Below are 14,323 nucleotides of genomic sequence, written 5' to 3' on the forward strand. Positions count from 1 at the left end.
ATTTATTCCAAATAAAAGAAACTCTGACCTGAAACTCATATTTGAGACGACGACAGTAAGAACTAATATTAAACAGAGATGGACGTTAATTAAGAACTAATATTAAAAAGAGATGGACGTTAATTAAGAACTAACATTAAAAAGAGATGGACGTCAATTAAGAACTAATATTAAAAAGAGATGGACGTTAATTAAGAACTAATATTAAAAAGAGATGGACGTCAATTAAGAACTAACATTAAAAAGAGATGGATGTTAATTAAGAACTAACATTAAAAAGAGATGGACGTTAATTAAGAACTAATATTAAAAAGAGATGGACGTTAATTAAGAACTAATATTAAAGAGATGGACGTCAATTAAGAACTAATATTAAAAAGAGATGTAGAGAAATATGGAATATTTGTAACAACGACCTAAAATGTGCAGTTCTATCTACAAGTTCAAGAAAATGTTTAAAGAGAATATTGTAAATAAATATAAAACACTATAACTATAAAGTCTATTATCAAAAACATTCTAGAATGTGAAGAGTCCATTTTATATTTTGTCTTCTTTATGCATTGTTTGTTTTCACAGATTAATGCTAATGTTTCAGATTTAAGTTGATAAAAGATAAAAGGAAAAGCTTCAGCTTTACGGGAAAAGTAATGTTTATTTGACTTTTTCATTTTTTATTTTGTAAAAGTGGCTTAACTTTTACGAGGCTTAAGCTTGAATAATAAAATAATAAAGACTATTAATTAATTCATTCATTCATTCATTCATTCATCCATTCATCCATTCATTCATTCATTCATTCATTCATCCATCCATCCATTCATTCATTCATTCATTCATCCATTCATCCATTCATTCCTTCATTCATTCATTCATTCATTCATTCATTCATTCATTCATTCATTCATTCATTCATTCATTCAGATCCAATCCGACCAGTTTGTAGCTGATCCCAGAACAGTTTCTCCTCCAGCCTTATCAGTTCATCAGTTCATCAGTTCATCAGTTTATCACTCAGGAATTCTTTTGTTCCGAGTGAGTGATTGTGAGAACTGAGAACTGGTGTCTGCAAGACTCTTATCTGAGAAGAATCTGCATCGCAGTCATTCCACGTTTAACTCTGTCTTTATTCATGAATCAGCTTTAAACACCCAGAGATAAGAATAAGCACAATTATGTAACAACCGTTTAGAGTTTCCTCTGCAGCCCGTTCAGTAGAACTGCTGCCCCCTACTGGTCATCTCTGCAAACTAACGTCACTTAGGGGCCAAAGATACAAAAACACACACTTTTTATTTCATTTGAGGGACTTCTTTGAAGATTGGGATCAAAATTGTGACTGAATTAAATAAAGGAGCCGTTTTATTTTCCTTCCGGCTGTTTCTCTCCACAGCAATCCGTCTCCAGATAACCCTATCCTAATAGTACTATTACTACTACTACTAGTACTATTACTACTACTACTACTACTACTATTACTACTACTACTACTACTACTACTACTACTACTACTACTACTACTACTACTACTACTACTACTACTACTAGTACTATTGCTACTACTACTAGTACTATTGCTACTACTAGTAGTACTACTACTACTACTACTAGTACTATTACTACTACTACTAGTACTATTACTACTACTACTAGTACTATTACTACTACTACTAGTACTATTACTACTACTACTATTACTACTACTACTACTACTACTACTACTACTACTACTACTACTACTAGTACTATTACTACTACTATTACTACTAGTACTACTACTAGTACTACTACTATTACTACTACTACTAGTACTATTACTACTAGTACTAGTATTATTACTACTACTACTACTACTACTATTACTACTACTACTAGTACTACTACTACTACTACTACTACTACTAGTACTACTACTACTACTACTACTACTACTAGTACTATTACTACTAGTACTAGTATTATTACTACTACTACTACTACTACTACTACTACTATTACTACTACTACTACTAGTACTATTACTACTACTACTAGTACTATTACTACTACTACTACTACTACTACTACTAGTACTATTACTACTACTACTAGTACTACTACTATTACTACTACTACTACTAGTACTATTACTACTACTACTAGTACTACTACTATTACTACTACTACTAGTACTATTACTACTAGTACTAGTATTATTACTACTACTACTACTACTACTACTAGTACTACTACTACTACTACTACTACTACTACTAGTACTATTACTACTACTACTAGTACTACTACTATTACTACTACTACTAGTACTATTACTACTAGTACTAGTATTATTACTACTACTACTACTACTACTACTACTAGTACTACTACTATTACTACTACTACTACTACTACTAGTACTATTAATACTACTACTAGTACTACTACTACTACTAGTACTACTACTATTACTACTATTACTACTACTACTAGTACTATTAATACTACTACTAGTACTATTGCTATTACTACTAGTACTACTACTAATAATAATTCACTTTATTAAAGGCACCTTTCAGGTCACCCAAGGTCACCTTACAAATGATACAAACACATTTTATAAGTTAAAATACAGTTAATACAAAAAAGCAGCAATATACAGCATAAAAAAGTACATAGACCAATAAATAGACACAAACTGAAAATAACCTGAAAATAATCTTAATAATAACCTGAAAATAGCCTGAAAATAATCTGAAAATAACCTGAAAATAATCTGAAAATAACCTGAAAATAGCCTGAAAATAATCTGAAAATAACCTGAAAGTGTGTGTTTTCCAGAACGGGACTCTAAACGTGTGTTTGTTTTCCAGAACAGGACTCTAAACTTGTGTGTGTTTTCCAGAACGGACTCTAAACTTGTGTTTTCCAGAACGGGACTCTAAACTTGTGTGTGTTTTCCAGAACGGGACTCTAAACTTGTGTGTGTTTTCCAGAACGGACTCTAAACTTGTGTTTTCCAGAACGGACTCTAAACGTGTGTTTGTTTTCCAGAACGGGACTCTAAACTTGTGTGTGTTTTCAAGAACGGGACTCTAAACTTGTGTGTGTTTTCCAGAACGGGACTCTAAACTTGTGTGTGTTTTCCAGAACAGACTCTAAACTTGTGTTTGTTTTCCAGAACGGACTCTAAACTTGTGTTTTCCAGAACGGACTCTAAACTTGTGTGTGTTTTCCAGAACGGGACTCTAAACTTGTGTGTGTTTTCCAGAACGGACTCTAAACTTGTGTTTTCCAGAACGTACTCTAAACTTGTGTGTGTTTTCCAGAACGGGACTCTCCACTTCTGCGGGTTCCGGGTTCTGGCTCCTCAGATCTTCTGGGGTCCGGCTCACTGTCCGGCCGGCGTGCGGACCGCCATGCTAGCGGGGTGGCGGTCGCGCCTGAAGGGGCTGCTAGCGGAGCCGCCGTTGACCTTTGCCCCCTGCGAGCTGTTCGACCTGAGCTTCCAGGGCGGGTTCCTGCTCCGGCCCGAGGTGAAGGAGGAGCTGGCGCCGCAGCGCTACGGCATCACCACCGGACACCACCTGGGGAAGCCGCTGCCGCCGGACAACCAGACCAAGGCACCGCCCACCGACAACTAGAGGCTCCGCCCCCCGAAAACTAGAGACCCCGCCCCCGACAACCAGACCCAGGCTACGCTAGACTAGAATAGCACAAGGCTCCGCTCTCCGACTAGCTCAGGGGTCTCTGGGCTAGTCCAGAGACACCTGGGCTAGTCCAGGGGTCGGCAACCGAACATGTTTTAGATCCATATTGGACCAAAAAAAACAAATATGTCTGGAGCCACAAAAAATGTAAAGTCTTGTATCAGAATTAGAATGAAGGAACACATGCTGCATGTTTCTATATTAGTTATATTAGTTACTATCAACATGACTGAGTTGGCTACAAATACACTAGAGTTCACATTCCTGCATAAAAGTCTGATCCCTGCACTAGAATAACAACCTTCACTTATCAGTTCATATCTGTGTATATCATTTGTGGGACTTTATATGTTTAATATTTACATTTTAAATAAAACTACACAGCTGGAAAAGATCAGATATTCAGTGAAAGGAAACTGTAACAAATGTTATAATAAGTGTCTTCTCTTTCTTACGTTCTTCTTCTCTTTCCAGTCCCTGATTGACGGATCCTCCTCCCTCTCTTTTCTCTCTTTCTTCCTCCTTTTATATATATTTTATATATTTATTCACTGTTCCTTTGTTTTTGGGGTTTTTTTGTTTTGCTTTGGTTTTTTTCCCGTCTTTATTCATCTATTTTTTAATTTATACTGTGTAGCTTTAATACTTAAATATTACGTAAAATAATTTTCAGTTATTTATCAATATTTTCGTTGAATTGTCTAATGTTCTGTTCTTAAATAAAAAAAGACTGTATATCTTCTTTTTTTATTCCTGTTCTACTGTGCCTAACCCCCTAATAAAAATATTAAAACAAAAATAAAATAAAACTACACACAATGATGGATTGAGCTCTTTTTGCCTGATGGTCCAGGATAAAGACCAACCCTAGAAAGAACCGGGCCGGACTCTAAAACTAAACCCTGGGGTTTCTGGAGAGTCGTTTATTAGGTGGTTCTGGGAAACATCGGGTTGGGAGGAGAAGAATCAGAACATCTAAAACATCTAGAGACTCAGAACATGTGGAGACTCAAACATGTAAAGACTCAGCCCATCTAAAAATGGCCAAAATGTTCGAGACACTTCCAGCTTAGCTTAGTTACGACAACCTAGCTCTTAACTCAGTCCTGTAATGGGAAATTTTAGTATAACATACATTTTGTTGCTTTAAGACTAAAGCACAAATCCTGTTTTTCAAGTTGCTATGCTGCCCAGGTCAAGCTCTCTGACACAGTCCTGTGGAATTTCTCACTGTCAGGCGGTGGAGCAGGTTGAGCGTCAGGGACATATTTTGTCTACCGTATTTTCTGGACTATAAGCCGCTACTTTTTTCATAGTTTTTAACCGTGCAGCTTATACAAAGGTTCTATTCTGTGGATTTTTCTTCCCCTGCTCGAGGCGCTCTAACCGGAATTAGAATCAAAACTAAGACAAAATAAATGCAAAGAAGAATACGCTACTTCTTCTTTAGCAGATAGAAGTAGGTAGAAGCAAAGTTGCAAAGTTGCTGCCTTGTTAAAAGACACTGTTATGAAAGGATCTATTTAGGTACACACATGTACATTTACAGTTCAAATTGTTCTGTACATGTAGTAAATATCTAATCTAACAACATAAATATTTTTTTTTTTAAATAGAGCGGATGCGGCTTGTATGCAGGTGCGGCTTATAGTCCAGAAAATACGGTAATTGTTTTTTTTTTTTTTTTTTTTTAGATTTTTTAGGGCTCTAGTGGCCCTTTATTCAAGTTGCAGATAGGAAGGGGGTAGAGAGAGAGATCGGGGATGACATGCAGCAAAGGTGCGCAGGCCGGGATTCGAACCTGCGACCGCTGCAGGGGGACTTAACCCACTGCGCCACCGAGCGGCCCACAGTAATTGTTTTAAGCTGGAACTATAAGATAGGGTGTCTCTAATCATCTTCAGCTCACTCATGGCTGACTGCTCGTCTGATCAGCTGCACTGTGTGACTCCATTCATGAATGTTTCCTTTTATTAAAACTCCAGAAAGACAGCTGACGTGTCAAGACAATGTTTTTTGAACACTTGATTGAACGAACCACAATTCTTGCCACCACAATTTGGCGAACACGAAGGGACCCCATCTGTGAACGGATTTTCTTTTTTCCTCTGGACCGAAGGTGATTAAAGTGCAGCAACAACCTCGTACTCCCCCATCAAGGAAGGTGGAGAAGAGGGCCTGACGTCCGGAGGATTGAGAGTCCCCTCACAGATTGGGGTCTAGCGAACTCGGTGGCTACAGAAAACACTGCGCTGTTTGTAGCGGACCCTTGGTTCCAATAAAAAGGCGGAGCTTCGTATGGGTGCCCAAATTTTATTATGTAACGGGCACCGTGAAAACTGACGGGAAGACACAGAAAAAAGGAATAAGGGAGGATTAATGTAAATTAACAAACATTCCACAATTAAACATCACATACTAACATTCCATGATTCCATCCGTAAATATAGAAACATAAAAGGATACATTTATTAGAGCGCAGTCAGTGACCGCTATTTAAATTCTAAATTTATTACTATTAAAAATAGCAAAAGCAGCATCATTTAATTAAACAGAACATCCCAAAGATTTAAAATAATACAAATACCTCGTTCCACTACCAAGGGTGCTTGTTTGGAAAGTGCCAGTGATTGATGCAGGAAACCATCCCGACAATTAATCAAACTTGAAAATAAACAACAACCCAAATTAATGTCAAAGGAAGAAAACACATCAAATAAGTTCCATAATGAAGACCCGTTGTCAGATTTAAACTTACTTAAATGCAGGTAATGAACAAACAAAAGAAACGGAGCAGCACAACGCAAAGCCGACCCACGGGAGACAACAGCTGAGATGCAACAGGTGTGGAGATTACGCAGCAGAATCATCACCTCACCTTTCTACCTTTGCATTCTCTGCTAAACCACACTGGCGAAAAATGACCACCAGGTGGCAGTTAAAACAATTTACTGTCATTTACACTGTTCTTTCGGGTGAGTTTTGAGGAAAGAAACGGCCGAAGAATTGCGCGGAAGTCTCCTCACTACCGACTGAATTGACAGTAGCGTCGGCAGACGTGCCGGATACTCGGCTTCCCTACGGGCGGAGGCTTTGTGTCAGAGAGTAGTAGACTTACTCCAAGTGGCTCTAGTGGAACTTGGGGCTTTAGGTTCTGGGAATCTAAAGTAAACCAGACCGGGTCTGGGGGCACTTAGGGCCTATGAATACTAAGAAGTTTGTGTTTTGTCTGTTAATGTCTGGCATAACAATTTTGACTGTCTGGAGAACAAAAAATTAATTTTGAAAAAATAATTAAAGTTGGAATCCAGTTAAAGTTAAAGGTTAAATTAAAATTAAAATTAAAATTTATTGTGCCTAAAGATTTTAAGAAATCTCTAAGAAAACCTTGAGTAGCCCACTGTTTTCCTTTCGTGAAAATTAAACTTGCAAACGTCTGAGAGAATCAACCATGGGAACAAGATTAGACAAACCCTCTGACAGTAATCTTTCCGAGGGACTAGATTTGTCAGCCCCAAATGTGAGATATATGATAGTTAACTATGGAAAAGAATCCATATCTCAGTTGGATCTGTGGGTCAGACAACTTAAATTCCCAAAAAACAGGAAGCCTGAGCGTTAAACAGCTGGAGGCTTTGGAGGTGAGACTTCAGATGACTGAGGACCAGTTAGTACTCACTAAAAATAAAAATAAAAGACAAAATGAGATAGATTGGAAAGCCTTTGGAATGTGGCTGAGTGAGGCGAAGCGAAGGCAGACACCCAAACGGACCGCGCCCCAGTGTGTGAAGCTGGACCCGGACTTGGAATCTGCCCCACCCGCCCCACCCGCCCCTCAACCAGCGCCCAGACCTCAACCAGGTCCGCCCCTTTACCCCCCTTTGCCCACAACCCCTCCTCCATCTTCACCCATCCTTAAATCTGAACCTCAGCCATCACCCATTTCTCCAGAGATGCTGCAAGTGGAGATCGAAAAGATGAGGAGAGTGCTGGAAAGACTGACCATCAATCCCCCGCCTACACTGAGCCCCTCCCGACTCCGGAGCCGCAGCAGCAGGGCGCTGGAGACGCTGCTTCTGCGTCCTGTTGTGCTGCCAGCCAGCCACAGGTTGCCGAATAAAGAAGACTGGGGCGGGAGAGAGGCCGAGGACCCAGAGGAGGCGGCCGGGATGGAGGAGCTGCCGACCGTTGTTTTCGGTGCGGAAAATTCGGACAGTGGGCTCGGAATTGTCGGTTTGTGCTGAAAGAGAACTGACTAGGGGTGGGGGAGAGCCGACGGGTGGTCCGGTGGAAACTCGAGGCCGGCTGAGGGCATGCAGCAGACACGTGAGAGCACCCATGCTGACACACTTACAAATACACATACACACAAGCACGGTGTTACTCTGCCACGTGCACATCCTAACACAGAAAACCTATTCTGTGCAAAGATAAATCTTTCTTTAACGTTCAAAAGTGAACTACGAAGGAGCTTAACAAGGTGTTTTTTCATTTATTGTAATAATTCATCTGATCATCGACCAGTATTTTGGGCAACTTGCCGTAGTTTCATGGGAGCTAATAATTTTTGTTTTTTGTTGCCTAGAAACGCATTTTTTTTCCACAAAGGAAAGGTTAATCGAGCAGACAATCCTAAGTACCCCCTGACCGCCTCAAAGATTTAACAGGGCAATTTGCAGGTCTGAATTGTTTAGGTGTGTGTACACAATGTCCAAAGGGAAGGAAATCAGCACACTTGTCTGTATAAGATTATAAAGTAATTTATTAAAAAACTAGGAATTGAGTATTGTGTCAGGAGAGATTATTCATGACGTGTGGGTACTCACCCCGCTGCTGTTGTAGCTGCTTGCCCGAATCACTATCCTCTCTTTGTTGAAAGCTGGTGTGATTGTACCTGTGAAAAAGATTCGACCTGAATCCACAGACTATTCTGTCTCAGGTTCCAGCAGAGAGTAAATGGTTTTCAGTTGTTGATCTTTCCAACGCTTTTTTCAGCGTTCCAGTGCATCCTGACAGTCAATTTTGGTTTGCCTTTTGTTTTGATCGTAAAATGTACACGTTCACTCGTGTGGGGTCGGCACGACGTAGGATCAAGCAGCCGTGCAGATTTCAGCGACAAGGCTATGGTCGAGCCAGGAGGGACAGCTGAGACTGGGTAAGAAACACTCCTCTCGATAGATCTAGGGGAATGGGTTTTTGTCTGTATGTTTTGTCTAATGGTTGTCTTGTCTAATGCTTTTGTCTAATGTTCATGACTGAAACTGTTTATTGACAATGTTGCAGTTTTTCCAACATTGTGAATTAAAGTTTCGATTGTTCACTCAAGATCAGCGCTAAAACCAAACTGTCGAAAAGGAAAACTTATGAGCTGAAAGAAACTTAAGATGGCTAAAATAGCAGACAAATGGTTAAGCTGAAACTTATTCCTAAAATAATTTCTAAAAGACTCTTAGTGACAGGAGACGTCCTTTAAACTAGGAAATAAAGATTTTGGAAAAAAAAAATCTTATGCGAAATAATATACGGAACTTAAAACCTTCGAAAACAACTAATTTAAGGCTAAAAGCATGTTCAAAATGGGACAAGTTTCCAGAGAATGGCGTAAGAAATATGGGTTTTGATGGGAGATTGCAAATAGGAGAAAAATAGGAGAAAAGAGGGCTGCTGCAAGCTGCAGCAGGGCCCAAGGTCATGGTGGTGTGTGTGTCTGGATCCGTGTGTAAACGGCTGCAGTGTATGTGTGTGTGTCTAAGCTCCATGTTGCCTTTCTGGCTGTGTGTTCACTTGAAGCTGCGTGGATGAGAGGCTTGGTGAGAGGGAGGTGTTATCTCATTGTCCTTTCTGTTGACATTTTTTTTTTTTGGGGGATCAAATGTTTTTATTTATTTTTCATGATTTTCTTATCAAAGGTGGCATCCACAATGATTTTAAACAAGCATTAACACATTCTCAGCCCCTTCCAAACCCACCCCTTGGACCTAAAAAGAAAATAAATAAATAAATAAATAAATTGGTAATGCAGAATAACAGATACTACAAAGATAATAGAACAAAGGACAAAATAAAACAAAGGCAAAACGTAATAATATCAAAAACTGGACAATTGGGAATTTTTTGAGGACTTTTTTCCTGTACTCGTTACAGTGAGTTTTTCTTTCCCTGCCATTTAAGGAGGCAGCGCTTTTTGTTAGTGAAAATAAACAACGCCTTTTTCTGGGCTAATCTCGAACCTGTCTGGTGTCGTGCATTTGGGTCCTAGGACTGAATCCATAACCGCATGGTGACGTAGAATTATCAAATTGGGTTGATTCACCATTCGAATGGTTGCAGATTACTTTTATGATACTGTATTTGACCCGGGTCGTATGGAAATGGGATTCTAGTCATTGCGAGTATGAGCTGTGTATGATTGGGTTGATTATGACACAAGGGTGAAACATATCAATCCTTTTTCTTTATTTTGTCTGTCATGAAGTCACGTTCTATCACCAGAGACGAGTGCGTTAAAGCTACTCTGGCTCTTTTGACCCATTTGGCTGAATAGGGGCATAAAGCCAGCCTGTCCAAACTGCAGTTTGTTGCCACAGAGGTTACGTTTCTGGGTCATGTCATTTCGGGGGAGGGCAGATCCCTCTCACCTGGCAGAATTGAGGCCATTCAAAAAATAGCGAAACCTATCACTAAGAAACAGGTGATGTCATTTGTGGGCGTCACCAGTTATTGTCGACAGTGGGTCCCGCATTATGCTGAAATTGAGGCACCATTGGCAGCAATTGCCCATGGAAAAGGCCTAAAAGCATCAGACCCTATTATCTGGACTGACGGGGCTGATAAGGCTTTCACTGACCTGAAACTGACGTTACAGACGCCTCCGATACTTGGACTGCCTGACTGTTCACAATATTTCACCCAGACTGGTGACGAAAAGGGGGGTTAGATGACTTCAGTGCTACTACAAGACCATGGGGGGGGGGGAATTGAGGCCTGTAGCTTATTTCTCATCCAAGCTTGACACTGTAGCTTCAGGCCTGCCTCGCTGCCTCAGAGCTGTAGCTGCAGCAGAGAAAGCAGGTATGGCATCACCTGATATTGTGGGATACACCGATTTAACCTTGCTAGTCCAACCTGCAGTATCTCTCATCCTCCTCGAGCAGAAAACCTCACATGTGTCTGCTGCGAGGTGGTTGCGTTACAATGCTGCTCTGTTGGAACTGCCAAATGTGAAGGTAAAGAGATGCACTGTTCTTAACCCTGCTACCCTTTTGCCAACAGCTGAGGACGGAGAACCACACGACTGTGTGGCAACGATAACATCCATTTGTTCCCCAAGACCTGTTTAAGTGATGTTGCAATTGACAATGCTGACTTTGATCTTTTTGTTGATGGTTCTGCTTCCAGGGATCCTGCTACGGGCGGTAACATTGCAGGTTTCGCTGTTACCACGTTGCATGACTCTGTGTGGCTGGGCCTCTGTCCCCAAAACACTCAGCTCAGGCAGCTGAGCTGGTGGCGCTGAAAGAGGCATGCAAGTTTGCTGAAGGAAAATCAGTAAACATTTACACTGACAGCAGATACGCCTGGGGTGTTGTTCATGATTTTGGCCAAATTTGGCGTAACAGAGACTTTTCGACTTCCACAGGTAGACCCATAGCGCATCATGTGAAAAAAAGTCCTGGAAAAATGCAGACTGCAGGGTAATTGACGGTGTGTGTCTACCCAGGACTTTTCTTTCTTTTCCCTCATTATGCCAAAATTGACACACGGATTGGACCATGTGTCAAAGGGGGGTATGGTGAGTGAAATACGAAGACACTGGTTCACAAGGTGATCTGTTCAACAAACAACGTGGGGAGGGGGTTAAAGGTACCACAGGCGGCTCACCCCCCACCAGACAGACCGTTTCAGCATTTGCAGATGGATTTCATTGAACTTACACCCAGTGAAGGCAAAAAGTTTGTTTTGGTTATCCTTTGCATGTTTTCTAAATGGATTGAAGCTTTTCCCACAACAAAACAGGACTCCGCTGCAGTGGCAAAGGCTTTGATGCACCTGATAATTCCCAGATGGGGAGTTCCAGCAAACATCAGCTCAGACAATGGCACTCCCTTTGTGAGTGCTACACTGAAACTGGTTGGTGAGTATATGAGCATTGACATGAGACAATATTGCTCCTACCACCCAGCCTCATGTGGTGCATGTGAAAGGGAAAATGGCACCTTGGAAAATAAACTTGCTAAAGTGTGTGAGTCTACAAAACTGTCCTGGACCAAAGCGCTCCCCATTGTGCTGATGCACATGAGGGTGCGTCAGAGAAGCAGAAATGGCCTGAGCCCCTTTGAAATCCTGTTTTGGAAACCTCTAAACACAGGGATTGGGCCCGTTAAAAGGCAGCTGCAAGAGCCTGGCCTTTCTGAAGATGAAATGTTACGATATTGTGCAACCTTGTCGTCTGTTTTGTCTGATATTCACAAACAGGTTAAGGCGGCCCTCCCCAAACCGGCAGAGACTTCATGACCTCGTAGCTGGTGACTACATCATGGTGAAAGACAGGCGCAAACACTGGAAAGCTCGGAGGTGGAACGGACCGTTCCAAGTGCTTCTGGTGACGGAGACAGCAGTCGAGGTTGCAGAGAGAGCCACGTGGATCCACGCCAGCCACTGCCGACAGGTTCCTGATCCACATGCACGCCATGCACCTGATCGAGAGGCCACGGCCGTACCATCCCCTTAGGCGGCTTGGATGTGGCCAAAGGGTGGCGACCAGCGTCCTGCTGGTCGTCTCCATAGGGGTGGGGTTGATTCTGCTGTTTTAAGATTGATGCGATGGCAGTGGACTTTGAGGACCTCACAACGACTGTCACAATAGGTTTTGGGACACTTAACCCGGCGGTGCAAGGCCTCCACAATGTGGTTATGCAGAACAGAATGGCTATGGACTTGGTGTTAGCTAAACAGGGGGGGGTTTGTCATGTGATTGGTACTGACTGCTGTACTTATATTCCTGACGTGTATGACAATATGACACATGTTGTTGCACACCTGAATAATTTGTTGCATCTGCAGAAGAGCCGAGATTCCATAGGTGGTGGAGGTGATGGTTTGTGGTCCTGGTTTTTACCATTTCAGGGTGGCAACCTGCGCTATTCTACCTCTCTGCCCCACTCCTGATTATTCTTTAGGGTTTGTGTGTTTTTCTGTGTTGTGTTGTGCCATTGGTTAAGAAACTAGTGGCTTCTGCCATCTCCACCGCTGCTGGGCAGTTTGCCCAGGAGATGGACCGGGATGATGAGTGGGTTCCTCCTTTCGTGGAGGAAGAGCTACTTTAACATTAAATTCTTTATTAATCCTTCCTCAAGCTGATGTTTTCATTCATGCTGTTCTGAACTGTATTGAGCTGTTATGTCCTGTTGACAAAATGAGAGGGAGTCGAGCATTAGCCCCGTGTTACGAAGGGTTAATACATGGAGAGTTATGCCGGGACATATGGAGAATTTTATTACTTCTTTTTTTATGATTTTACCTTTTTTTCTCACATTTTATCCTTACCGCTTGGTCACACAGTGCTTTAGATTTTATTTTCCTCTTTCCTTCATGGACTATTGTGCTAAATGTGATTTGTTTTGTGATTGTTTAAAGTCGATTAGTTTATATTTCATTATGGGACTTTTTTCCTCATCATATTGGGGTTTTTCCCTTTTATTTTTAGGTTAAGTGTAGCTAGACGGATGAGTCTTTTACCTTCCTCTTGTCAAGTGAGGGGAGGGGTTTTGGCTCATCTGTGCCCGTAACCTGTGATTCTCTGCCTGGGGTCTGTAACTCCCAAGTTGGAGACTGGGTGTGCTAGCGTTTGTGCTAGCGTTTGGCTGGTGCGAGGCAGAGCATAAAGGTCACGGGGTAGGTCAGTACAAAATTTCCTATTTTATTATGGTTTAGCATAAAAATTCTAAAAAGGGTGGAATGTAATGGGAAATTTTAGTATAACATATATTTTGTCTTGTATGCTTTAAGACCAGCCCCGCCCCTTCCTATACGCAGAGTACGCACATTGCGTAAGGCCCCCGACGGCCCCAATTGCCTGAGCGAATTTGCGGAGTTTAGGCAAAGAACGTACTATAGGATCCTCCCACTATCTGAGTACTACAGACAGACCCCTCGCCACAGATGCTGCTACGGTATTTGCGCAGTGGTGCGTTGTGAATCCAAAAACGTAACTTGACGTTCAATCTCATGCGTGCACGGTGCAGCAACCAGCAGCTGTTTGTTTACGTTTACGAGCCGGCGACCGAGCCGGCCCTAAAAAGAAAACCTAGTTCAGAGTTACAGTAGTAACAGTAACACCAACACTGCAGACTGCAAAATGAAAAGGATATATCCTATAGGGTGCGAAAAAAAAGAAAAAGAAGCAACGGAATGATGAGCTGCGTCAACAACAGTCAGGTAACTATGGGCTCAAATTAATGCCATAAGTATTTTGTATCTGTAAATAAACTTTGTACTTGTAGAAATATTTTGTGCGTGTGCACAAAATATTTGTACTTGCAAAAAATATTTGTACTTGTAAAAATATTTTGTGCGTGTGAAAAAAATATTTGTACTTGTAGAAATATTTTGTGCATGTGCAAAAAGTATTTGTA

The 14,323-nt window shown here is 41.3% G+C and overlaps 1 protein-coding gene across 1 annotated transcript in view; it reads left to right on the forward strand.

Moving 5' to 3' along the window:
- The window catches only part of LOC133418765 (NAD(P)H dehydrogenase [quinone] 1-like), a 16,454-nt gene extending 11,963 nt beyond the window's left edge, over nt 1-4,491 (forward strand). The window contains exon 6 of the mRNA XM_061707602.1: nt 3,309-4,491. Within this exon, the coding sequence (XP_061563586.1) occupies nt 3,309-3,623 (315 nt within the window). The 3' untranslated portion in view covers nt 3,624-4,491. The remainder of the gene's footprint in view (nt 1-3,308) is intronic.
- The last annotated feature ends 9,832 nt before the right edge of the window (nt 4,492-14,323 follow it).

This window comes from Cololabis saira, chromosome 2 (assembly GCF_033807715.1).
Source record: "Cololabis saira isolate AMF1-May2022 chromosome 2, fColSai1.1, whole genome shotgun sequence".
In the NCBI taxonomy this organism is placed as follows: domain Eukaryota; kingdom Metazoa; phylum Chordata; class Actinopteri; order Beloniformes; family Belonidae; genus Cololabis; species Cololabis saira.